We start from the raw sequence: 26912 nt of genomic DNA, 5'->3' as shown, positions 1-26912 counted from the left end.
CCTTAATGCTTGTTCTACTTTTCTTGTGTTAAATCTTCTTATGTCCTCTCTGAGTCTCTTTCTAATGGCTTTGCATAACTCAGTATACTCAGTTTTCTCCCTGTCAGTGTTTTTCTTGCTCTTCATCTGTCGTCTTCGGTTCATCATGACAAGTGTTTTTAGAGTAATTTTTTCCTCTTTGGATTTCTTTTTCCCTATAGGTTTCTTGGGCTTTATCACTTTCAGAAAGTTGTAATATTCCTCGTCGATATCGTGGTCCTGAGCAGTCTGCAGAAGCTCAAACTTGTTCTTAAGTTCCAGTACATACTGCTTTTTCTCCTCCTCTGTTATCTCAAAGACCTTTGTATTATTTACTCGAGTCAGTTTTTTCCTTTCCTACATCTATATCAAGTGTACATCTTACCATTCTGTGATCACTTCCAACATTTACCTTATTCAGGAAGGTAACATCATTCACAATATATCTTCTCTTAGTGAGGATGAAGTCGATTTCATTAGTTGTTAATCCATTTGGACTCTTACTTGTCCACTTTCTGTTCACCCTTTTTCTTGAAAAAAGTGTTCATGACTGGCAGTCCTTGAGATTCTGCAAATTCCACAAGTCTTTCACCTCTTTTATTTCTTTCACCAATTCCAAAATTTCCTATAGTTCCTCTTTCTGCGCTGTTTTGCCTTTTTTCAACCTTAGCATTGAAGTCCCCCATAATAATAGTGTAGTGGGTTTTCTGCTCATCTAGAAGACTCAATTTCGGTGTACATTTCTTCAACTTCTTCACATCATGGCTCGATGTTGGTGCATAAATCATTATAATCTTTAGCTTGTACCTCTTAGAAATCTTGAGTATTAGTCTTGACACCCTTGGTGATGTACTTTTGAATTCCAAAATGTTGTCTTTAAAATCTTTATGGACCAGAAACCCAACTCCACCTTCACTCCTTTCAGTTTCCATTGGTGTACAGCAGATTTTCACTTGATAAACTTATAAGTGATTCATTTCTTCTTCTTGTTTCAGCCAAACCGATGATATTCCAATTCACATTTTCTAATTCCTTTTCCAGCTCTAATATCCTGTCCTCACCGATGAGTGATCGTACGTTATAACAGGCCAAGTTCAATTTCCGTGCATGGCAGCCTGGTCGTACCCAGAGATTCTTAGCACCCTCTGCTTCTACTCTGATCCTCTCACTGCCGTAAGAGGGAGAGTGAAAGCTGCTGGGGACTGAGGGCCATTTGTATTGTTGTGCTGTCATATGCTGGAGGGTTTGGTCTTTTCCTCTTCACACTGACCAGGCGTCTTGAAGAGAACCATTCTACACATTCGTTGCCACCTAAGTGACGTAACAGGGCTTACCATCAAGAAGGTGTGCATGAGTGGATTTTAGGGAGGCAGGCCAACCGGACTTCTCTTAAATCTTCTATAATAGAGAGATATTGTATCCATCAGTGTTTTAGGCTGAGTGTCTGATAACACACAGGATACCTGTTCCCCTCTAAGCCCCTTAGGCCTATTATATTAGGCCTATAACACATTATATTAGGCCTATAACACACACCTACTTCATTTTTCCTTTCCCAGTGTTATTTCACACAAAACAGACTCAACATGGCATTTTCCACCAAAATCAATTGGAAGCACTTCCTTAGATTTTATGTGTTTTTTAACTAACACCATAACCCCTTCTCCCTTCTTGTCCTGTCTATTCTTCCTGTACACATTGTACTACGCAAATTCCAATTCTGCACTGCTTATATCTGTGTGACACTATGTCTCTGATATCCCAACAATATCTACCTTTGGTGTCTTGACTAGCACTTCAAGCTCATCAAATTTATTAATTATACTCCTAGCACTGGAGTATAATTAATAAATGCAAGTATACATGCATTTATGTGCAAGTATACATGCACCTGTTCCTACTCCTAGCCACCCTAACACAGTCCATGTATTTTCCTGTTCCACTATGACTCCCAGCAGTCCTGGAAATCTCCATTACCTTGGATTCCAGGCTGCTGCCTATTCTAACAGAAGCAGTGCAAGAATCACTTTTGCCTCTGTGATGTCAAACTGCTATGCTAACTTTTGCCTGTGATGTCAAACTGCTATGCTAACAAACCTTTTTTGACCAATGAATTAGCTACAAAGTTTCCTCAAGTAAATGAGGATACTTAGCTTCAACAAGATGGTGCAATGTTTCTTACTGTTAGGACGTCAATGAGTGCTGTACAACTGCTTTTTCATAACCATGTCATCTCCAGGAACGGTGACATTTCTTAACCTTTAAGGTGCTCAGACCTTGCTTTTAAAAAGTAAGATGCAATCTCATTGCCCACACAACACTGAAGAGCTGAAAGAAAGAATTTGTGAATAAACTGCCAGAATTCCTTCAGAGATGATATGGCATCATGGGAAAAATACATGGAAAATTAGAAGAATGCCTGCAAAGACAGAGGTCACCTTCAGGATATCATTTTCAGAAAATAAATAAATGGCATGCTATATAGTCATACTTTAAGATGGCATATTTGTAAACTGGCAAATAAAAATTATTTAATTATTGAAATCACCCGTCTTCCTGCCACATCCTGTTTGTACGTGTGAGTGTGCATGCATGCATGTGAAAGGAAATGTATTTTTATTTATTTTATTGTATTTTTTTTCTTTTTTATGATTAAATCATAATATATGTCACATAATAGTAGTAGTGGCATATGATGCAAGAAAGCATGTGTATAAGTTTATGCAACATCGGCCAAAAAAAAAAAAAAAAAAATCACACTATTCCAGGTGGTAGATGACTTTCATCAACAGGTGAAATACCACCACTTTGCCTATTGGAGGCTTCAAGTGGTGAAAACCATGTTTAGTCTCTAGAGCAAAGTTTCCGGCATCCCCCATACGTCTCCTTCAACCCATGCACGGTACTAAGTACTATAGGTTTTGATACCTTTCGTGTTTGGGATTTTCATAAAAAAAAAAAAAAAAAAAAAAAAAAAATGCCTGTCCAGTTCCTCCTTAAATTTATTCAACCTATCAACTTCCACAACAACAGATGAAAGTTTGTTCCAGCAATTAACCACCTGCTGGCTAAAGGCAAATTTCCGCACATCTATTCTACATCTGTCTTTTGTTAATTTGAATTTATGTCCCCTTAGGTTCGTAATCTGAACAAGTGGAAGGATCCCATCAGAATTCAGAATTCTCAACCCATTCATGGCCTTATACACCTCAATCAGATCACCGCACAGGTGCCTTGTCTCCAGCCACTGCAATTTGAAGAACTTAAGCCTCTCTTGGTAAGAGGATCCCTTCATTCCCCTCACCAATCTTGTTGCCCTTCTCTGTACATGCTCAAGTAAATCTACATTCTTCCTAAAATGAGGCCTCCAGACCTGTACGCAGTACTCAAGGTGTGGCCTGACCATTGCCTTATACAGAGGGATAATCACCTCCTTTTCCCTGCTAGCAAAATTCCTATATACCATTGACAAATTCCCATGACCTGTCCTGGCAGCCTGTCTGCATTGCTCAGAAAACTTCATATCTGCCTGCACAATTACTCCCAGGTCTTTTTCATTTTCTACCACCTTAAGTGTAGTACCACAAGACTAATAATCAAGATTTCTAAGAGGTACAAGCTAAAGATTATAATGATTTATGCACCAACATCGAGCCATGATGATGAAGAGGTTGAAGAAATGTACACCGAAATTGAGTCTTCTAGATGAGCAGAAAACCCACTACACTATTATTATGGGGGACTTCAATGCTAAGGTTGAAAAAAGGCAAAACAGCGCAGAAAGAGGAACTATAGGAAATTTTGGAATTGGTGAAAGAAATAAAAGAGGTGAAAGACTTGTGGAATTTGCAGAATCTCAAGGACTGCCAGTCATGAACACTTTTTTCAAGAAAAAGGGTGAACAGAAAGTGGACATGTAAGAGTCCAAATGGATTAACAACTAATGAAATCGACTTCATCCTCACTAAGAGAAGATATATTGTGAATGATGTTACCTTCCTGAATAAGGTAAATGTTGGAAGTGATCACAGAATGGTAAGATGTACACTTGATATAGATGTAGGAAAGGAAAAAACTGACTCGAGTAAATAATACAAAGGTCTTTGAGATAACAGAGGAGGAGAAAAAGCAGTATGTACTGGAACTTAAGAACAAGTTTGAGCTTCTGCAGACTGCTCAGGACCACGATATCGACGAGGAATATTACAACTTTCTGAAAGTGATAAAGCCCAAGAAACCTATAGGGAAAAAGAAATCCAAAGAGGAAAAAATTACTCTAAAAACACTTGTCATGATGAACCGAAGACGACAGATGAAGAGCAAGAAAAACACTGACAGGGAGAAAACTGAGTATACTGAGTTATGCAAAGCCATTAGAAAGAGACTCAGAGAGGACATAAGAAGATTTAACACAAGAAAAGTAGAACAAGCATTAAGGGAAAACAAAGGATTTAAATCAGCAGCCATGAGTAGTAATACAGAAAGACAAATGATACTGAAACTGAAGAATAGCGATGGTGTACTTATAAACAGCAGAGAAGGCATAATTCAAATAGCAGAAGACTACTATAGAGAATTATACAAGGAGCGAGGGAATAATGCCAGCAGTGGGGAAGATGGATTGCAAAGTAGCAACACATACAACATACTCGATATTCTTCCTGGTGAGGTAGAACATGCATTGAAGAAAATGAAGAATCGGAAAGCCCCGGGGGAAGATGAAGTTACTGTAGAGTTGTTAAAATTGAGAGGAAGAGACATAACACAAAAACTGGCAAGGCTCTTCACAAAGTGCATTAGAAAAGGTTTGACGCCTAAGCAGTGGAACAATGCAATCATAGTTTTGCTGCATAAGAAAGGAGATAAATTAGAAATTATAGACCAATTAGCTTGTTATCCCACATCTACAAGTTGTTCACAAGGGTCATTACTAACAGATAAGAGAGAATACTTGATGAGAATCAACCGAAAGAGCAAGCTGACTTTAGGACAGAATTCTCAACTATGGAATACCTTCACGTAATATCACAGCTAATGGAGAAAGCAAATGAATATAAAACACCATTATGCCTGGCATTTGTGGATTATGAAAAGGCATTTGACTCCATACAGCATAAGGCAATGTTTCCGGCACTGGAAAGACAAGGCATAGATATCCCATATATTATGATTTTGAAGAAAATATATGAGAGTGCTACCTCCTTTATTAGGCTAGACAAAGACAGTAGGAAATTTAAAATCGAGAAAGGAGTTCGACAAGGAGACAATATCTCCAAAGCTGTTTACTACTGCCCTTGAGGAAGCTTTCAGAAGATTAGACTGGTCACAGAAAGGAGTCAACGTGAATGGAGAGTACCTAAACCATTTACAATTTGCAGGTGACATTGTGGTCATAAGCCACGATCCCAAAGAATTGGAGGAAAATCTTAATCAGTTATACACAGTTAGTAAAGATTTTGGACTAAAGATGAATATGGCTAAAACAAAAGTAATGATGAACAAGTATGCCACGGAAAGGGAAATAATGATTGAAGGAGCATTAATTGAAAAGGTGGAGTCATATACTTATCTGGGACAAGTTATTAGCTGTAATAATGATAAATGGCTGGAAGTCAAGAGAAGAATAAATTTTGGATGGATAGCATTCAGGAAATATAGTCATATACTGAAGAGCAATATCCCGGTTTGTCTGAAACGTAAAATAATGAACCAATGTATACTCCCCACCATGACTTATGGAAGTGAAACTTGGGCACTCACCAAAAGAATGGAAGAGAAGCTGAGAACTACACAGCAAAGAATGGAACGAATTATATTGGGAATCAGACTGTTAGATAAGAAGAGGAACACATGGATTAGGCAGCAAACTCAAGTAAAGGACACTCTTATCAAAACTAAAGAACTAAAATGGTCTTGGGCAGGACACATAGCTCGAAGACAGATGGACTAAGAAAATAACAGAATGGTACTCAAGAGGAGCTAGAAGAAAACCTGGAAGACAAAGGCGGAGATGGATATATGAAATTCATGAGTTTTTGGGTTGTAAATGGATGGCCAGTGCTCAAAACAGAAGGAACTGGAAAGTTGCTGGAGAGGCCTTCATCCTGCAGTGGATTGAAAATGGCTGATGATGATGACCGCACAGTTGGTACGTTTCTCTGGGGTTACTTCTACCCATATGCAGTACTTTGCATTTGTCAAGATTAAACTTCAGTTGCCACTTCTTAGCCCATCTGCCCAAATTATCTAGATCCTGTTGCAGTAGCACACTGCCATTACTGTCATTAACAACCCTGCCAACCTTTGTATCATCTGCAAACTTCGACATTAAGCCTGATATACTTTCATCAATATCATTGATAAATATACAAAACAACAGTGGACCCCAACACTGAACCCTGTGGGACTCCACTAATAACATTAGTCCATGAAGAGTAGCACCCATTGATTACCACCCTCTGTCTTCTCCCACTTAATCATTCTTTTATCCATTGTAGCAACTTACCCTTAATACCATTCTGCTCCAATTTGTACAAGTCTTTCATGCACAACAGTGTCAAAAGCTTTCCTGAAATCCAAATATATGATATCAAAATTATTTTTGATATCATATATTTGGTAATAATAATAATTATATTCCACAGCCATACTGAACATTATGGTTATTGGTTTTATGGTGAAGCTGTTTGGTCAGGAAATACCAATATGATTTTTGATAAAGTTGACAGTTCTCTGTAAAAGAAAAATTTACTCCCATCTCATCTACATTAAAGTTTACACAAAAGAAATATAAAATTTTATCTGTTCACAATGATAACCCTTTTTTGAGACTTTTTAATATCCAGCAATTTCTTAACATTAGAAAAACTACTTTATATAAAAAATATAATACCTTTAGCCCCTTCAGTTTTATATATGACTTGTATAGCTTGCAAAAGACTTCCATAAGCATAAACACCACTCTGGGGAAAAAGTAAACAAAATTTATTCATATAACAATCAAACTATAACTTGCAAATGAAACAGCCCATCATAATTAAGTACAGCATAGTATACAAAATGTTCATATGTTTATATCATCAACAAAAACTGAACTATTAGTTTAATTTTGTTTAAGAATGCAAAGAAAAATATCAAAGAATTCCTTCCTTATGTTAATACTAGAAGGAAAGGGAGGAATCACACTAGTCTACTCAATATGAATGGCATAACTACAGCTGATCCTGTTTAGGTTGCTCACACACTGAAAAATAAAAAATTTATATTACATTTACAGGTAAAGAAATTTTAGGATGCGGATACCAGAAGTATACTTAATTATAACTTTTTAAAGATAAACAAAACTAAGGCACCTGAGACTATCCAACCCATCATCATCAGTCATCGTTCCGCTATTCGACGGGTCGACGTATGAAGCCGCGCCACCATGACTTCTCTCCATTGTTGATTTCACTCCAGTTTCCTCCTCTCTTAATAACATCGGTTTTTATCATGTCCTGCTACCTCATTATTGGTCTTTTGTCCAATCCAATCTACCCAATTATATTAAGAGAAGAAGCAACAGAGGCAATAAACCTTTAGCCTTATTTAGAGAGCATTCTTGGATTCAGGGAGGTATCCTAAAAGACAGGGATGGAGATGCGCAAATGTCCCCCCCTCCCCTATTCACAAAAGGCAAAATGAATAATTATGGACCTGTAAACCTAACTTCTAATCCAAAGAAAATAATGGAGTCAGTAGTCAAAGAAGTAATGCAGGATCATACTGACAGTGGTGCACTTATAAGACAATCACAGCACCATTTGTTTAGAGGAGAACTTGCCTAACCAATCTAACTGGCTACTGTGAAGTAGTAACTAAGGCACTGGATGCAAAAAATAATTTTAATATCATATATAATCGATTTCCCGGTAAATCCAAAAACACAGAAGTCCCCAGCATACATAAGAGATATGTTCCAGGACTTCTTACTTTGTCGAGTTTTACATAACTCAGGAATGACTAATAACATATTGCTACTATATTATTATTGACAAATCTGAATTCAGTGCAATACTTGTTAATATTTGACCATTTTCATACATCCTTATTATATGAATTTTATGATCCAACTCGATCGCTTTCCTTTGGTTGGTAGATTTACTTGTAGTGCTTTCACTTATTCTCTTAGTCGGCACCATAATAACGGTCAAAATGAAATTTTTAGTAAAGAACTTCACAGGGTTTAGGCGAAAACTCACTATTTTCACCCCGCACGAGCTCACATTTTGCTAAAGCACATTTCTGGAGGTCACTACCATAAAACAATAAAAACAATTTGCACTTTTCGGTTTATTGGGCTTTTCTGTTAGTGCATCTAATTATAAACGGATAGCAAACTCGATCTTATTGCATTTGCAAAAATACCGATAGCTGGAATTCTATGGGTTTTTACGTTATTATGGTGAAATGTGTGTCCCCTTCACTGAAATCTTCAGTCATAAAAAAAAAACCATAAATGAATTGCAAGAATCTTCTCTTCTTTCTTATTTTGTTGCTTGTTACTCTGCATCTCACTTGTGCAATTTGTGCATGCCATGATTGTTGTTACTGATTGCTTATTTTACTTTTTTTTTTTTTTTGTTTTAAATTTTACAATCATAACACAAAAAAAAAAAAAAAAAAAAAAAATTGTCAAAAAAAATTTTACGTAAATCCGTAGTTGCGTAAGTTGGGGACTTACTGTATCGAAAAATGTTCATTAACCTATGTAAAAAAATATGGAGATAGATAAAAAAACGAAAAAATTTACCACGCACTACTCACGTGTCCAATACGATGCTTTCCCCCCCCCTTTTTGTGATGTTGATTTTAAGTCTATAGCTTTCCTATATTATTTAGCATGTTGCGTATGGTTTAGTCACCAACATTATAATGGTTCCTTAGTGATTTAACGGATGCACCGTTTTCAAACTTTTGAATGATTTCAAGTTTTTGTTTAAACTAAAAGCGCAATTCTTTTGCGTTTACCCATCATTTTCACTATTTCTAAACAAAAAATAAATTACGACATCCCTGACATAAATAACGAAACAAAATTTGTCTTTTTACGGTGCAGTGGAACACAACAATCAACACAACGCATCAAAAAAAAAACTAAACATTTGGTCTCATTTTTTTTATTTTTTATTTTATTTTATTTTTTTTTTGAGCGGCGGATGTGAAGACAGCGGGGATTGCAAGAAAATAGGTACACTAATCTTCTAATGACAATTTATAATGCCACTTGTCGCTTATTTACGACTTGCAAAACATCTGTTTATACCTATTCTAGTTATTTACTTGAATTTTATGATTTCTGGTTGATTTTTTTTTTTTTTTTTTTTTTTTTTTTAATTTGGAATCTTGAAGTGTCCCAGTTAATTGAGAGTCTGCTGTACTTCAATTTCAAGTAAAGCATTTGATACTGTTCCACAAAAAACAATGCTGTACAAATCATAGCAATGTGGCATTATGAACACATAAAGGCTATAGATAAATGGATGGCAGGGGGGGTGGGAAAGAGAGAGAGTGGTTATTTATGGCTCATCATTTCATGGACTTAACTTATTAGTCAAGTCCCTCAGGTTTTGGTGCTGGGCCCCTTAGAGTACTCAATATTTATTAATAATATTGAAGAAAACATATCAAGTTTAATGACTACATCTGCTGATGATACAAAGGGTAACAGGGTCATTAATGACAGTAATCAGGATGTGTAATCCAACAAGGCTTGAATAAAGCAGATAAGCTGAAAAGTGCCAAGTAAGGTTTCACACCGTTAAATGCAAGGTCCAGCATTTGGGAAACAGTAATCCCAGAATAATATACCAATCATTCTGGGTTTACACATTCCACACCACAAGGTGAGGGTGAAATGAGCAATGAATGCTTTGATGTAATGGACAATGAAACGAGATCTAGGGATGATTGTACAAGTGGTGCAGATAGGCATCTAGGGCAGCTCATGGTGGTTCTGTCAATGATATTTATATATATATATAGGAATTTTGCTAACAAGGATAAGACAAGGACATTATATAAAGCAATGGTCAGGCTGCATCCTGAATATCCCATATAGGTCTGGAAGCCTCAATTTATTAAGGAAGGAAGTAAATCTGTTGAAATGGGTGTGGAGAAAAGTAACAAGACTGGTCAGAGGCACAAAAGGGTATTCTTACCCTTTTGTGCCTCTTACCCTTTTACCCACAAAGATTTGAGTTACACACACACACACACACACACACACACACACACACACACACACACACACACTTAAATCAGAAACAGACAGGTGCAGGACAGGTGTGTTTTAGTTTCTTCATGTATATTTTTAATGCTTTTAACCAGTGTATTTTAATTTTCAATGTATTCTATTCAACTTTGTGTTTTAAACATAAATATTTATGTTTAAATATTGGATCATATAAGGTCATGAATTGGATGCATATAAGTTTTGTAGATGCCAACCAATGTTACACTACAACTGCCACTTCTCAGTGCCCACTGCCTAATTTATTTGTCTTTCTGCAGGAGCATGTCTTGATCCTTGTCAGTAACGACCCACCCAATCTTTCTTTCATCTACAAACATAAACAATAAGCTTGATATGCCATTAACATCATTAATAAATATTATAAACAGTAAAGGGCCAAGCACCACTGAACCATCGACTCCAATAATAACATTAGTCTGAGCAGAGCAGTGGGCTCATTTATAGCCACCCCTCTATCATCTACCACTCAACCATCCCTTTACTCACAAGAGTAAACTGCCCCTAATATCACACTGCTCCAATTTCTACAACAGATTTTTGTGTGAAACAGTGTCAAAAGCTATACTGGACTCTAATTATATGATGTCGCATTTATTAATTGCATCCAGTACCTTTGTTACTGCACCACAGTAGTAGCCAATCAGACTGAATATTCCCCCTTAATAAACCCATGCTGCGATTTCCACATAATTTCATTTCTGCAACACTTCTTTAACCATGACCCTGAAACAGAAGTTAAGTTCATAGGTCTATAATGGTTTGCATCGCCCTTTGGTCCACCTTTATGAATAGAATACACATCTGCACACCTCCAACCTACAGAAAACCTCCTGAATCCAAGGACACTCTCCTAATTATGGCCAAAATTTGCTAACCCTACTGCTTCTTATAGACCGACGAGCCAAAACAGTATGACCAGCAAGTTGTTATGCAAATCAAAGCAATTGTAGGTGAACTACAGTGCATGCACGGGTCGGGACATGGTATAAAAAACACCTGATACTGAACTCTGTTAATCAACGTTACTCTTGTCCTTCAGATGGGAAAGGTAGCAGACTTAAGTGAGTTTGGCAAATGCCAAATTGTAATGGCCAGATGATTGGGCCAGAGCATATCTGAAACGGCACGGCTAATGGGGCGGTCATGGTCAGCTGTGGTTAGTACCCACCAAAAGTGGTCTGAGGAGGGTAAACCCACGAACTGCTGGTGAGGTGTTGGACGAACACGGCTCGAGGTGAGCAAAGGCTCTCCCCGATGGTACATGGCAATAGAAGGGTGACCGTGGCACAACTCACCGGTAATTGAAATGCTGGTGATGGGAGTAATGTGTCACAACACAGTACATCGAACCCTACCGAAAATGGGGCTCCTTAGCCACAGGCTGCTCTGAGTGCCCATGCTAACTATGGTTCACCAGTGACAGAGCCTACAATGGTCAAATGAGCATCGAAACTGGATCTTGAGTGATTGGTAGAAAGTCGTCTCGTCCAATGAATCATGTTTCCTGTTGCACCATGTGGGCGGCCAGGTACGTGTGCGTCGTTTATCTGGGGAAGTGATAGCACCATGAAATGAAAAAAAGCTTGTGGTGGTGGTGTCATGCTTTGGGTGATGTTCTGCTGGGATACCCTGGATCCAGTCATCCATGTGCCGGGCACTCTGAAGTCTACCACCTACCTAAACATCACTGTTAGCCAGGTTCACCCTTTCATGGCAGCTTCCCCTCTGGCGGTGCCATCTATCAGCAGGTTAATGCGCCATGCCACACTGCCTGGATTGTTCAAGACTGGTTCACGGAGCATGAAGAAGACTTCCAGGTATTGCCCCTGGCCTCGAAATTCCCCAGACATCAATCCCATCAAGCATCTGTGGTTTGTGTTGGAACAGCAACTCCGATCTGCGGCGTCTCAACCATGGTCCTTACACGATTTAAAGGATCTGCTGGTTACGTGTTGGAACCAGATACCACAAGACACATTTAGAAATCTTGTAGCATCTATGCCTCACTGAGTATGAGCTGTTTTGTCTGCATGTGGAGGACTAACATCATATTAGGTAGGTGGTCATAATGTTTTGGCTCATTGGTGTATAATTGGATAGGTCCCGCAGCCCCAGGTGCCTTTACTTTTAGATTCAGCAATTTCACTGCCATTTTCTTCTCAGTTATAACAAAATCATTTAGCTGCCAGTAAAACTTAGTGTACTTCTGCTGTTCCCATCCCTGAAAAATCCTTCATGATTCATAATAACTGCAATGCAATCACCAATCATATAACTAAAACTTAATTAAAATAAAAATAATATTATAATATAAGACAGGATGAAATAAAAATTATAAAATAAAATACACTGATTGTACAATAAAAGCAGTAAAATAATAAAATATAAAATTAAATATAAACAATAACAATTACATTATAGGGAATAAAAGTGATAAAACAACCGTAACTTTCATAGGCAACCATCTCCTTTATCAACGGTAAGGCAACTTGTCATGGTGCATCCTTAAATATCTGCAGTATCAGAGCCCGCAGTGCGTGTTATCACAGTAGTATGGGCAGTATCCTCCACACATGCACGGAAACCAGAAATGGCTGGGTAGTATGACAGGTGGAACTGTTCATCCTGTCCAAGAATGCAGTTTCAAACAGGAGATGAATATGAATTCCCGTTTCTATTAATGGTGTTATGCTTAGAAGAGCAAATCTGCAAACTCTTGAACCATTTGCAGTTCCAATATCCATGTGAACAGTCAATTATGGGGTCACCAAGTGAAATTTGGTAGTTCTTGTTCCAAAGATGTTTTTATCGCTTTTATTCCATATAGTGTAATTGCTATTCTTTATATTTTATTATTTTACTGCTTTTATTGTAAAAGTGTATTTTTTTTTTCATCATTTTAATTTGATCTTATATTATATGTTATAATATTATTACAGTCTTATATTATAATATTATTTCTATTTTAATAAAGTTTCAGTTGTACGGTTGCTGTATTACATAGCAGTTATTATGAATCAGAACTTTCCTAACCCCAGAAGCCTAATTGAAGAAAAAATCCTTCATGCATAAATGCAGAATATTCATTTAATTTATCAGCAAATTTAACAGGATCATCAATACTTATGCCATTCATATCTAGTGAGTCAATGTTGTTCATCCCTTTCCTTCTAGTATTAACATTAAATAAAGAAATCTTTGCTACTTTTCTTTGCATTTTAAGCCAAGACTTAGCATTAGCATTAGTAGAGGCATTTGATGCAAGAAAGCAAGCTTATGCAGCATCAGCCAAAAAAAAAAAAAAAAAAAAAAAAGTAACATAAATAAATAAAAATAACCACTTCCACTTCACCCCTCTGTTCGTTCGAAATACCTGTCCAGCTGAGCCTTAAACTTATTTAGGCTATCAACTTCCACGACAAGGGATGGAAGTCTGTTCCACCCACCAACCACCCGCTGGCTAAAGGCAAATTTCCGCACATCTATCCTACATCTGTCTTTCCAGAAAAATCACCTGAGAGGGCATAAATTCAAATAACTCAATTTGAATTTATGCCCTCTCAGGTGATTTTTCTGAGCTAGAGGAAGGATCCCATCAGCATTGAGCATGCTCAAACCATTCAAGGCTTTGTACACCTCTATCAGATCACCCCGCTGGTGCCTAGTTTCCAGACACTGTAATTTGCAAAACTTAAGCCTTTCTTCGTAAGAGAACCCCTTTGTCCCATTCACCAATCTAGTTGCCCTTCTCTGTACTCGTTCCAGCAGCTCTACATCCTTCCTGAAATGAGGCCTCCAGGCCTGTATACAGTACTCTAGGTGTGGCCTGACCATTGCCTTATACAAGGGAATAATCACCTCCTTATCCCTGCTAGAAAAATTCCTATATATCATTGACAATACACCATGAGCTACTCTTGCAGCTCGTCTGCACTGCTCAGAGAACTTCATATCTGCCTGCACCAACACCCCCAGGTCCCTTTCATTCTCTACCACTGTCAGTGTAGTACCACAGAGTTGATACGTTGCTCTGGGGTTGCTGTTTCCCATATGTAGTACTTTACATTTGTCAATGTTAAACTTCATTTGCCACCTCGAAGCCCATCTGCTCAACCTTTCCAAATCCTGTTGCAGCAGCATAGTGTCAGTAGTGTCCTTGACAACCCTGCCAACCTTCGTATCGTCTGCAAACTTGGACATTAAGCCTGATATACCATCATCAATATCATTTATAAATACAGAAAACAATAAAGGCCCCAATACTGAACCCTGAGGGACTCCACTAATAACATTAGTCCACGATGAGCAGTGTCCATTGATTACCACTCTCTGTATTCTCCCCCTCAACCACCCCTTTATCCATAGCAGCAACTTGCCTCCAATGCCACACTGCTCCAATTTGTGCAGCAGTCTTCCATGTGCAACAGTATCAAAAGCCTTTCTAAGATCCAAGTATATAATATCAAAGTTATTCCCTGCATCCAGTTCTTTTGTGACTGCATCATAGTATCCAATCAAATTGGTCAGGCAAGACTTCCCCTTAACAAAACCATGCTGTGTCCTAGCTATAACTGAAGTCTTGTCTAGATGATCCTGCAGTGCTTCTTTCACCAGTGCCTCCATTAATTTTCCGGGAACAGAAGTTAAACTCACAGGTCTATAATTACTTGTGTCAGCCTTTGATCCCCCTTTGTGAATTGGGGTCACATTTGCACATCTCCAGTCAATGGGTACCTCCCCTGAGTCCAAGGAAGCTCTCATAATTATGGCTAAGGGTTTGCTTACCTCCTTTGCTGCCTCCTTTAATATAACTGGATAGATCCCATCCACCCCAGGTGCCTTTCTTGTGTTTATCTTCAACAATTTCACCTCCACTTTGCTCTCAGTTATTACAAGATTCTCTAGCTTACTGCTAGAGTTGAATACACCTCTGGCATTCCCCTCGCTGAATAACTCCTCATGTGTGAATGTCGATGCAAAATATTCATTTAGTTTGTTAGCTACCCGAGCAGGGTCATCAACAGTTGACCCATCGATCTCAAGTGGACCAATCTGATTCATCCCCTTCCTTCTAGAGTTTACATAAGTAAAGAACTTTTTGCTGTTTTTCTTCGCATCCCTTGCCAAGGATCTCTCGTAATCTGCCTTCGCCTGCCTAACCTCCTTTGTAACTTGGTTACAGATCAACTTGTATCTATCATAGGCGTCCGTGTCACGTGTTAATTTGTATGTATCCCATGCATTTTTCTTCTCTGCCATATGCCTCATTAGTTCATCTGACAACCATTTAGGCCTAAACCTTGAACAATATTTCTTAGTTGGTATGTAAAGCCTAGTAGCTTCCACGATAAGTTCTTTGAATGCTTCCCATTTTGAATTTGCTGTTGGCAATATCATCAGTTGATCCCACTGTATAGAATTTAAATACTGTCTCAGTCCATTGTAGTCGCCTTTACGAAAGCAATACCCCTTCCCTTTACCCCTAATGGTAGTTAACTCTTTCAGTAACTCCCACTTCGGCACACTGTGATCACTGCCACCAAGTGGTTCATTTATCTGCAGATTCTTAATGCATGAAGAATCACTACTGATAATCAAATCAAGATTATTACTCCCTCCAGTTGCCTCCCGAACATGCTGATGTAGAAAACAATCATCCAATAAATCCACAAAAGCCTTGCTACTGTGTGAGTGACCAGCCCCCAAATTCCAGTCAATATCTGGGAAATTAAAATCCCCCATTATAAGACTCTCTGATTTACTGGCCCACTCTATTTCTCCGAACAGTTTCTTATTATACTCATCAGAGTCATTAGGCCTATAGCACACTCCTACTCTCAATTTTGATCTCCCAATGCTTATGTCACACCAAACTGACTCGACACTGCACTGTCCAGCGATGTCGACTGGCTTCACTTCCTTGGATTTTATGTGTTTTTTAACTAATAGCATAACCCCTCCTCCCTTCCTATCCTGTCTATCCTTTCTGTAGATTTTGTACTCCCCAAATTCCAGTTCTGCATTTCTTATATCTGTGTGACACCACGTCTCTGAAATCCCCACAATATCTGCCTTTGATGTTTTGAGCAATACCTCAAATTCATCAAATTTATTTACTGAACTCCTAGCATTGGTGTACACACAAGTATACATGCACCTGTTCTTTTTCTTAGCTACCCTAACACAACCCATGTGTTTACTTGTACCCCAATGATTCCCAGCAGTCTCTGAAATATCCTGCATCTTATTTTCCAGGCTGCGGCTCATTTCAATAGAAGCAGTGCAAGAATCACTTTCACCTCTGCCAGTGGCTACTGTTAATCTATTAGTCCTTGTATCCCCCCAATCTAGCAGTTTTCCGACCCACCTAACATTGCCTCGATAGCATCAGCAAACATTCTTGCACCCTTTCTATTTAAGTGTATCCCATCCCTGTAGAAGCAGTCTCTCCTGTTAACAAGTACAGACCAGGCTGAAAAAAATTCTACCCCTTGAGCCCTGCACAATCTTTCCAGGGCCGAATTGATTGACAGGGCTCTCATCATATACTCCCTCCTATCGTGTCTGGGCAGAATTGCAGACACTTTCAATTTCAACCCTAATTCACGGCTTTTTTTCATCAGTGACCTGTACTTGTCAAGTAATTCCGCCGGTCTCCTACTCTTAATGTCATTAGTGCCAACAACTTATCATAATCTGCCTTAGCTTGCCTAATCACCCCTTGGAGATCTGGATGCGGACTACTTTGTACTTGCTATAGGATTCCATCTAACCTGCTAGTTTATAATTATTCCATGCATTTTTCTTCTCTGCCATTAGTTTCATCAGTACATCTAATAACCATTCAGATCTAGACCTTTAACTATCTTAGTTCATATAAAAAAACTGTGTACCCATACGTACGAAAGCTGTTGTGTGTGAAAACATCTTTGACGAAAATCAGAACAGTTTTAAAAATCAAACAAATTTAGAACCAAACTCTGAAATGGAGTCATGAAGTCAATGTTCAGCCGATCGGTGATATATGTACAGAGGAATGCTTGTTACCCAGCAGCCAAGTGATACAACGGTTGTCTATATTTCTCCTAACAGTGATGTACAACCACTCCCTAATTAACATAAGGGTTGCGTTCCACGGAACACTACGCAAGTCGGAATTTCCCTAAATAAGCATTTAGGGAAATTCCACACTCGCATGCCGAATTTCATAGAAGCGAAAAAAGAAATGTTCAACGAACATGCAAATAGAATTATTCAATTTTTTTTATCTCATGCACAGGAAAAATTACAAGTGTTCAAAATTATAAAATTACAAAAATAGAGAGAAGAGAGGCATAACGTCAGCAAGTTTTACCTTTCGAGCATCATTGCCAGAATTAACTCTCCGGCCGATAAGCACGCTGCTGCGGAGATTTAGAAGGGTTTTTTTTCGACATCACAAAATTTCTCTGCAGCTGCAGAATCGGCACTGACAACTTCACCGCATACTTTAATGTTTTGGAAACCAACACGATGCTTGAACCTATTAAACCACCCATTGCTTGCCATGAACTAGGCTTGGGGTTTGTTGTACTTATCCTTAATATCTTCATAAATACTTCTTGCTTTTGCTTGAATGGCCATTGGACTCAGGGGCACTTGTTTCTGAATCTGATTTTCCATCCATATTATTAATAGCTTTTCCATCTTTGACATAGCACCTGAACGCCGTTTTGTGATCACTGTTGATCTTAAATGCGTTGATCCTTTGACACGTTCTTTTATACGTGCACCGTCCCCCTTAAAATAGTATTCACTGTTGAAGCAGCGAGACCTAATTCCGTGCAACAGGTGACAAACTTTGTCCTGCTTTGTACTTCTTAAAATCAATTTTGTTTCGCTTCATTTTCCTAGCACGGCCAGCACTTGCACTTTCCATTGGTCGCTTTCTCTTCATCATTGTAATAAGTAAATAGGAATAAAGAGAAGATTCTGAAAATTTATTTATGTTTTTTATATGATTGAAGATTTCAGTGAAGGGGGAACTCATTTCACTATAATAACGTAAAAACCCCCACAATTCAAGTTATCGGCATTATCAAAAATGCAATAAGATCAAGTTTACTACCTGTTTATAACAGGTTGTGCTAACAGAAACACCCAATAAACTGGAAAGTGCAAATTGTTTTTATTGTTTTATGATAGTGACCTTAAAAAATGTGTTTTAGATAAATATCACAAAGTTGTTCAAAACTGATTCTTATAGCGAAACATACAATAGCAATGAAAGTATAGCCCAATTTCCATTATAAAAATGACCTTTTAGAGAGATAAATAGCCTAGTTATACAGCGAAAATTTCAACTTCGAGGTCTTGGAACAAATTACCAAAAAAAAAAAACAATGTGTTATTGGGTACACATTACAATATTTTCATTATATCTCCATTTATTCCTACGGGATGCAAAATATGTTTCCATGATATTTTTTAAGTTTGCACCGGCTGGCAAAAACTTATGTAAAGTCGAGGAGTGGCTGTACATGGTCTAACTGAATTCATTCATTTCGTTTTGCTCACGTACTCAATTCAAGGTGCAGCGCTGTTAAAGACAGATTTACATAAAATACACATGATCATGAGCAGCTATTTCAACATTAACTTCTGATCAGAAGAAACTAAACAGTTAATTACTTTCATGCAAGAAACATTTGATCTCACAATGAACACTAATCCCTCAATCTCATCTACAAGATCAGGTACATCAATTGATGCTGTGTTTAAGAGGTTTTTAGATACATGGCAGTTATTACAAGTATACGTCTCTTAGCATTAGTAGAAGCACATTATGCAAGAAAGCAAGCTTATATACGGCATCAGCCAAAAAAAAAAAAACCTTCACATTTCACTGATCCATTCATTCCAAATGTTTGTCTAGTTCTGCCTTGAATTTATTTAAGCTATCAACTTCCACAACAACAGATGAAAGTTTGTTCCATCAATCAACTACCTGCTGGCTAAAGGCAAACTTCAGACACAGCATGGGCTTGTTAAGGGAAAGTCTTGTCTGACAAATTTAATAGGATATTATGATGTGGTTACAAAGGAACTGGATGCAAAAAATAATTTTGATATCATATATTTGGATTTCAGAAAAGCTTTTGACACTGTTGCGCATGGAAGACTATTGTACAAATTGGAGCAGAATGGTATTAAGGGTAAGTTGCTACAATGGATAAAAGGATGGTTAAGTGCGAGAAGACAGAGGGTGGTAATCAATGGGTGCTGCTCTTCTTGGACTAATGTTATTAGTGGAGTCCCACAGGGTTCAGTGTTAGGTCCACTGTTGTTTTGTATATTTATCAATGATATTGATGAAGGTATATCAGGCTTAATGTCGAAGTTTGCAGATGATACAAAGGTTGGCAGGGTTGTTAATGACAGTAATGGCAGTGTGCTACTGCAACAGGATCTAGATAATTTGGGCAGATGGGCTAAGAAGTGGCAACTGAAGTTTAACCTTGACAAATGCAAAGTACTGCATATGGGTAGAAGTAACCCCAGAGAAACGTACCAACTGTGTGGTACTACACTTAAGGTGGTAGAAAATGAAAAAGACCTGGGAGTAATTGTGCAGGCAGATATGAAGTTTTCTGAGCAATGCAGACAGGCTGCCAGCGCAGGTCATGGGGTTTTGTCAATGATATATAGGAATTTTGCTAGCAGGGAAAAGGAGGTGATTATCCCTCTGTATAAGGCAATGGTCAGGCCACACCTTGAGTACTGCGTACAGGTCTGGAGGCCTCATTTTAGGAAGGATGTAGATTTACTTGAGTGTGTACAGAGAAGGGCAACAAGATTGGTGAGGGGAATGAAGGGATCCTCTTACCTTAGTGATGCTGAAATTTCACGTTGATTTAATGAGAAAATTTTCATGCCCACAGGGGAGTAAGGCTCCTGTGGTTGATGGCATATACCCTATAATCTCAAAGGAGGCAGCAAAGGAGTGCATTAAACCATTAAGGCTAGTTATGAAAGCATCACTAGACTCAGGAGAGATTCCGTTGATAGGTGTAAATTGGAACATAAAGGCGGTCCTAGAAGGGTAACGGGAAATTATCGGCCGGCAAGTCTAACTTCAGTAGTAGCGAAAATCATGGAGGCAATGTTCAAGGGTGGAATTCAGGATCATTTAGATGGAAATGGAATTCTGTAGGATACACAGCATGGTTTAATAAAAGGAAAATAATGTTTAACAAATCTGGTTAGCAATTTTGACAGGTCACTCGTGAGCTGGATTTAGACAATAATTTCAACATTGTTTTAGATATCAGCAAAGCTTTTGACTCAGTCCCACACGAGTGGTTACTTTATAAGTTGGAGCAGGCTGGAATCATAGGGAAAATCCTCAGATGGATAGCATGATGGCTTGAGGGCATCAGGCAGGGGATTGTGATAAATGATTATTCCTCAGATTGGGTTAATGTAAGAAGTGGGGTTCCCCAAAGATTCTTGGGACCGCTGTTGTTGCTGTTGTTATTTGGTTTTTAGGAGCATTACCAACTAAGGCCATATTGCTCCGAGGAGATATGCAGTGGTCATTCCCTGACCTTTCCACATCCTCCATATTTGGTGGTCATGGGCTCGAACTCCAGTCTAATCAAGAAGCGTGAGCTACGCACTGCTGCTCCTGCCCATCTGGCTATAAAAGTGCCGACCACAGTTGTAACTGATTATCTTAAATGATATCTATGAAAGGATATAGGGTGTGATGTCTAAACTTGCAGATGATGTAAAGATCAGTACTGTAGTTAACGATCGCCGCCACGCAGAGCTTCTTCAGAGTGACCTAGATAGACTTCCGGGTTCATCAGAAAAGTGGCAGCTATATGCTTTAATTCAGCAAAATGCAAGGTCTTACACCTGTTGAACAGCAACCCAAAATAACTTATACACTTGGTGGAGTTGAACTAAAGTCAGTAGTGGAGGAACGGGACTTGGGAGTTATATGGTCAGATATGAAGTTGTCCGAGAATTGTGGATAGGTTGCAATGTTGCATGGTGTCCTATCAATGATTTATCAAACATTTGCTAATAGAGTATAAGGATGTCATAATCACATAAAGGTGATTTCATAACCTTTATGTGATTAAATTATAAATTATTTTTTTAAATTAATACCGAAAAACCGATATTTTTGTATCAATACTGGTATTTGAATATCGGAAACAAATTACTAAGATCGCGGTATTGTAAGCCCTAATTCAAGGCCTTATACACTTCAATCAGATCACCTCGCAGGTGCCTAGTCTCCAGACGCTGTAATTTGCAGAAGTTAAGCCTTTCTTCATAAGAGCACCCCTTTGTTCTCTTCACCAGTCTTGTTGCCCTTCTCTGTACTCATTCTAGCAACTCTACATCTTTCCTAAAATGAGGCTTACAGATCTGTACACAGTACTCAAGGTGTGGCCTGACCATTGCCTTATAAAGGGGATAATCACCTCCGTATTCCTGCTCGCAAAATTCCTGTATATCATTGACAAGACCCCATGAACTACTCTGGCAGCCTGCCTGCACTGCTCAGAAAACTTCATATCTCTTACTTCAGTTATCATAAATCGATTGTATCTTGTCTTCCAGCTGAAATTGTGGAAATTTGTGAATGATCAATAAAATATTTAAAATACAAAAGCTCTTATTTCATAACCAAGATAAACAAATCAAAACACCTAAAAGAAATGCGAAGATTAGCAACCTTAATGGAAATTACGTAATTTGACTTCATTTCCATTAAGGTTACTAATCAAGTTAAGGTTACTAAAAAAATAAGGTTACTAATGAAAATGGTGTCATTTGATGTCATTTCATTTAGTCAGTTAGTAGACTTAATGGAAATGTCATTTCCACGTATCAAAATCATGACAAATTGGTTTTACTACAGTCCGAAATTTAGTAGGTGTCGCAAAAGATGTTTTCACATCAAAAAGCTTAGTAGCTTCTATGATTATTTCCTTCAATGCCCGCCCGCTTAGAATTGGTTGTTGGTAACATCATCAGTAGGTCCCAATAAAAGGATTTTTTAATGTCAAGGACCACAGCAGTTACCTTTACAAAAGAAATATCCCTTCGCTCTTATCCATGACAGTTATATTTTTAAATATATCACACATCAGTATAATATGATCACTGCCACCTAGCATGTAGTTCCTTTATCTGGATATTCTTAATGCATGATAAGTCAATGCTGATAAACACATCAAGAATACTGCATTCTCTTGTTGCCTCCCTAACATGCTGCTATAGAAAACAGTCTTTCAATAAATTTAGACAATCTCACCTACCGAGTGAGTGACCAACCCATAAATTCCAGTCAATATCTGGAAAGTTAAAATTCTCCATTATAAGATAGCTGATTTACTGGCCCACTCTACTTGACCAAAATGTTGTTCATTCCACTCATCACAGTTAGCATTAGTAGAGGCATATGATGCAAGAAAGCAAGCTTATGCAGGATCAGCCAAAAAAAAAAAAAAAATCTTCCACTTCACCCCTCAATTTGTTCGAAATACCTGTCCAGCTAAACCTTAAATTTATTTAGGCTATCAACTTCCACAACAAGGTACCACCAACCAACTACCCGCTGGCTAAAGGCAAATTTCCACACATCTATCCTATATCTGTCTTTCCTAAATTTGAATTTATGCCCTCTCAGGTGATTATTCTGAGCAAGAGGAAGAATCCCATCAGCATTGAGCATGCTCAAACCATTCAAGGCTTTATACACCTTTATCAGATCACCAAGCAGGTGCCTAGTCTCTACACACTGTAATTTGCAAAATTTAAGCCTTTCTTCGTAAGAGCAACCCTTTGTTCTATTCATTAATCTTGATGCCCTTCTCTCTACTCATTCCAACAGCTCTACATCCTTCTTAAAATGAGACCTCCAGACCTGTATACAGTATTCAAGTTCTGGCCTGACCATTGCATTATATAAGGGAATAATCACCTCCTTATCCCTGCTAGAAACATTTCTGTATATCATTGACAAGACACCATGAGCTACTCTTTCAGCCCGCCTGCACTGCTCAGAGAACTTCATGTCTGCCTGTACAATTACCCCCAGTTCCTTTTCATTCTCTACCACTGTCAGTGTAGTACCACAGAGTTGATACGTTGCGCTGGGGTTGTAGTACTTTACATTTATGTAGTACTTTACATTTGTCAAGGTTAAACTTTATTTGCCACCTCTCAGCCCATCTACTCAACCTTTCCGGATCCTGTTGCAGCAGTATAGCGTCAGTAGTGTCCTTAACAACCCTGCCAAACTTTGTATCGTCTGCAAACTTGGACATTAAGATTGATATACGATCAATATTATCTATAAATACAGAAAACAATAATGGACCCAACACTGAACCCTGAGGGACTCCACTAATAACATTAGTCCACAATGAGCAGTGTCCATTGATTACCACTTTCTGTCTTCTCCCCCTCAACCACCCCTTTATCCATAGCAGCCATTTGCCTCAAATGCCACACTGCTCCAATTTGTGCAGCAGTCTTCCATGTGCAACAGTATCAAAAGCCTTTCTAAGATCCAAGTATATAATATCAAAGTTATTCTCTGCATCCAGTTCTTTTGTGACTGCATCATAATATCCAATCAAATTGGTCAGGCAAGACTTCCCGTTAACAAAACCATGCTGTGTCCGAGCTATAACTGAAGTCTTGTCTAGATGATCCTGCAGTGCTTCTTTAATCAGTGCCTCCATTAATTTTCCTGGAACAGAAGTTAAACTCACAGGTCTATCCTACTTTGTGAATTGGGGTCACATTTGCACATCTCCAGTCTATGGGTACCTTCCCTGAGTCCAAGGAAGCTCTCATAATTATGGCTAAGGGTTTGCTTACTTCCTTTGCTGCCACCTTTAATATAACTGGATAGATCCCATCCACCCCAGGTGCCTTTCTTGTTTTTATCTTCAACAATTTCTCGTCCACTTTACTCTCAGTTATTACAAGATTATCTAGCTTACTGCCAGAGTTGAATACACCTCTGGCATTCCCTTTCCTGAATAACTCCTCATGTGTGAATGTCGATGCAAAATATTCATTTAGTTTGTTAGCTACCTGAGCAGGATCATCAACAGTTGAAACATCGATATCAAGTGGACCAATCTGATTCATCCCCTTCCTTTTTGAGTTTACATAAGTAAAGAACTCTTTGCTGTTTTACTTTGCTTCCCTTGCCAAGGATTTCTCATAATCTGCCTTCGCCTGCCCCTAACCTCCTTTGTAACTTGGTTATAGATCAACTTATATCTGTCATAGGCTTCTGTGTCACGTGTTAATTTATATGTATCCCATGCATTTTTCTTTTCTGCCATATGTCTCATTAGTTCATCTGACATCCATTTAGGCCTAAACCTTGAACAATATTTCTTAGTTGGTATGTAAAGCCTAGTAGCTTCCAAGATAAGTTTTTTGAATGCTTTCCATTTTGAATTTACTGTTGGTAACATCATCAGTTGGTCCCGCTGTATAGAATTTAAATACAGTCTCAGACCATCGTAGTCGCCTTTACGAAAGCAATAACCCTTCCCTTTACCTCTGATGGTAGTTACCTCTTTGAGTAAATCCCACTTCAGCACACTGCACTGCCACCTATGGTTCCTTTATCTGCAGATTTTTAATGCATGAAGTATCACTACTGATAATCAAATCAAGAGTATTACTCATCTAGTTGCCTAGATGAGATGTTTTCTACATCAGCATGTTCATGCCTACATGAACATGCTGCTGTAGAAAACAATCATCCAATAAATCCACAAAAGACTTGCTAGTGTGAGAGTGACTAACCCAAAAATTCCAGTCAATATCTGGGAAATTAAAATCCCCCATTATAAGACTTTCAGATTTACTGACCCACTCTATTTCCCTGTCAGTTTCTTATTGTACTCATCAGAGTCATTAGGCCTATAGCACACTCCTACTCTCAATTTTGATCTCCCAGTGCTTATGTCACAAACTGACTCAACACTGCACTGTCCAGCGATGTCGACTGGCTTCACTTCCTTGGATTCTATGTGTTTGTTAACTAATAGCATAACCCCTCCTCCCTTCCTATCCTGTCGATCCTTCCTGTAGACGTTGTTCTCCCCAAATTCCAGTTCTGCATTCCTTATATCTGTGTGACACCACGTCTCTGATATCCCAACAATATCTGCCTTTGATGTTTTGAGCAATACCTCAAATTCATCAAATTTATTTACTAAACTCCTAGCATTGGTGTACACGCAAGTATACATGCACCTGTTCCTCTTCTTAGCTCCCCTAACACAACCCATGTGTTTATTTGTACCGCAATGACTCCCAGCAGTCTCTGAAATATGCTGCATCTTGTTTTCCAGGCTTCTGCTCCTTCCAATAGAAGCAGTGCAAGAGTCACTTTCACCTCTGCCAGTGGCTACTGTTAATCTATTAGTCCTTGTATCCCCCAAGCTAGCAGTTTTCTGACCCACCTAACACTGCCTCAATAGCATCAGGAAATATTCTTGCACCCTTTCTATTTAAGTGTATCCCATCCCTGTAGAAGCAGTCTCTCCTATTAACAAGTACAGTCCAAGCTGAAAAAAATTCTACCCCTTGAGCCTTGCACAATCTTTCCAGGGTCGAATTGATCGACAAGGCTCTCATCATATACGTCCTCCTATCGTGTCTGGGCAGAATTGCAGACACTTTCAAATTCAACCCTAATTCACAGATTTTTTTCAACAGTGACCTGTACTTGTTAAGTAATTCAATTCAGTTGTTAGGTCTATAACACACTCCTACTCTTATTTTATTTTTCCCAGCATTTATGTCACACCAACGTTGCACTGGCCACCAACATAGTGTACATACTCCCGTACTATACTCTTTGCATTAGTGTTCATGCAAGTATACATGCATCTGTTTTTGCTTTTAGTAATCATAAAGCAACACATGTATTTGCTTGTTCCATGCAGATCTTGTAATCTCTGACATGCCACTTTGCAGGTTGCTGTAGGTCCCAAAAGAAGCAGTTCAAGGATTCTCACCTCTGCTTGTAGCTGCTATTAATCAAATAGTATCCCTCTTCCACAGTTTTTTGTGTATTCTTCCAGCAGATTCCTGCACCCATTTGATTTAAGTGTATTCCATCCCATTAAAAATAGTCTCTCCTGTTAACAAGCACAACCTGTGCTGAGAAAAATCCTACCCTCATAAGCCTTGAGAGTCTCTTCAAGAGTGAATTGTTTGACAAGGTTCTCATCAGTACTCCTTCATATTTTGTCTGGGCAGGATCTCAAATTCATTCCTAACTTGTGACTTTCTCTCAACAGTGTCCTGAACTTGTTAAGGCTTTCCTCAGTTCTTTTCTTAATAGCATTAGTACCAACATGTACAATAATATCACCTGTGTACTCTGAAATTATGATGGCTGCTCTACAACATCATGAAAGGATGTTGTAGAGGAATACAGAATAGGAACAGGGAATGTCTGCACCTGGCAGACATTCCCTGATCCTATTCCACCTACCCTTTTTAAACGATATATTTCCTGTTTCCCTGACAAAAGAGTCTCCAACGGTTTTTTTTTTTT

At 38.4% G+C, this 26912-nt stretch overlaps 1 protein-coding gene across 4 annotated transcripts in view; it reads right to left on the bottom strand.

Moving 5' to 3' along the window:
* The window catches only part of LOC150083125 (mitochondrial glycine transporter-like), a 298096-nt gene that overhangs the window by 101086 nt on the left and 170098 nt on the right, over positions 1 to 26912 (bottom strand). For all 4 annotated transcript variants that reach the window (XM_090377060.1, XM_090377059.1, XM_090377061.1 and 1 more), the window contains exon 7: positions 6911 to 6980. In XM_090377060.1, the coding sequence (XP_090233186.1) occupies positions 6911 to 6980 (70 nt within the window). The remainder of the gene's footprint in view (positions 1 to 6910; positions 6981 to 26912) is intronic.

Source organism: Mastigoproctus giganteus, chromosome 7, assembly GCF_048544385.1.
Source record: "Mastigoproctus giganteus isolate SK-2022 chromosome 7, ASM4854438v1, whole genome shotgun sequence".
Lineage (NCBI taxonomy): Eukaryota > Metazoa > Arthropoda > Arachnida > Uropygi > Thelyphonidae > Mastigoproctus > Mastigoproctus giganteus.
Note: the sequence above shows the minus strand (reverse complement) of the source record. Positions and strands in the feature narration are given on the sequence as shown.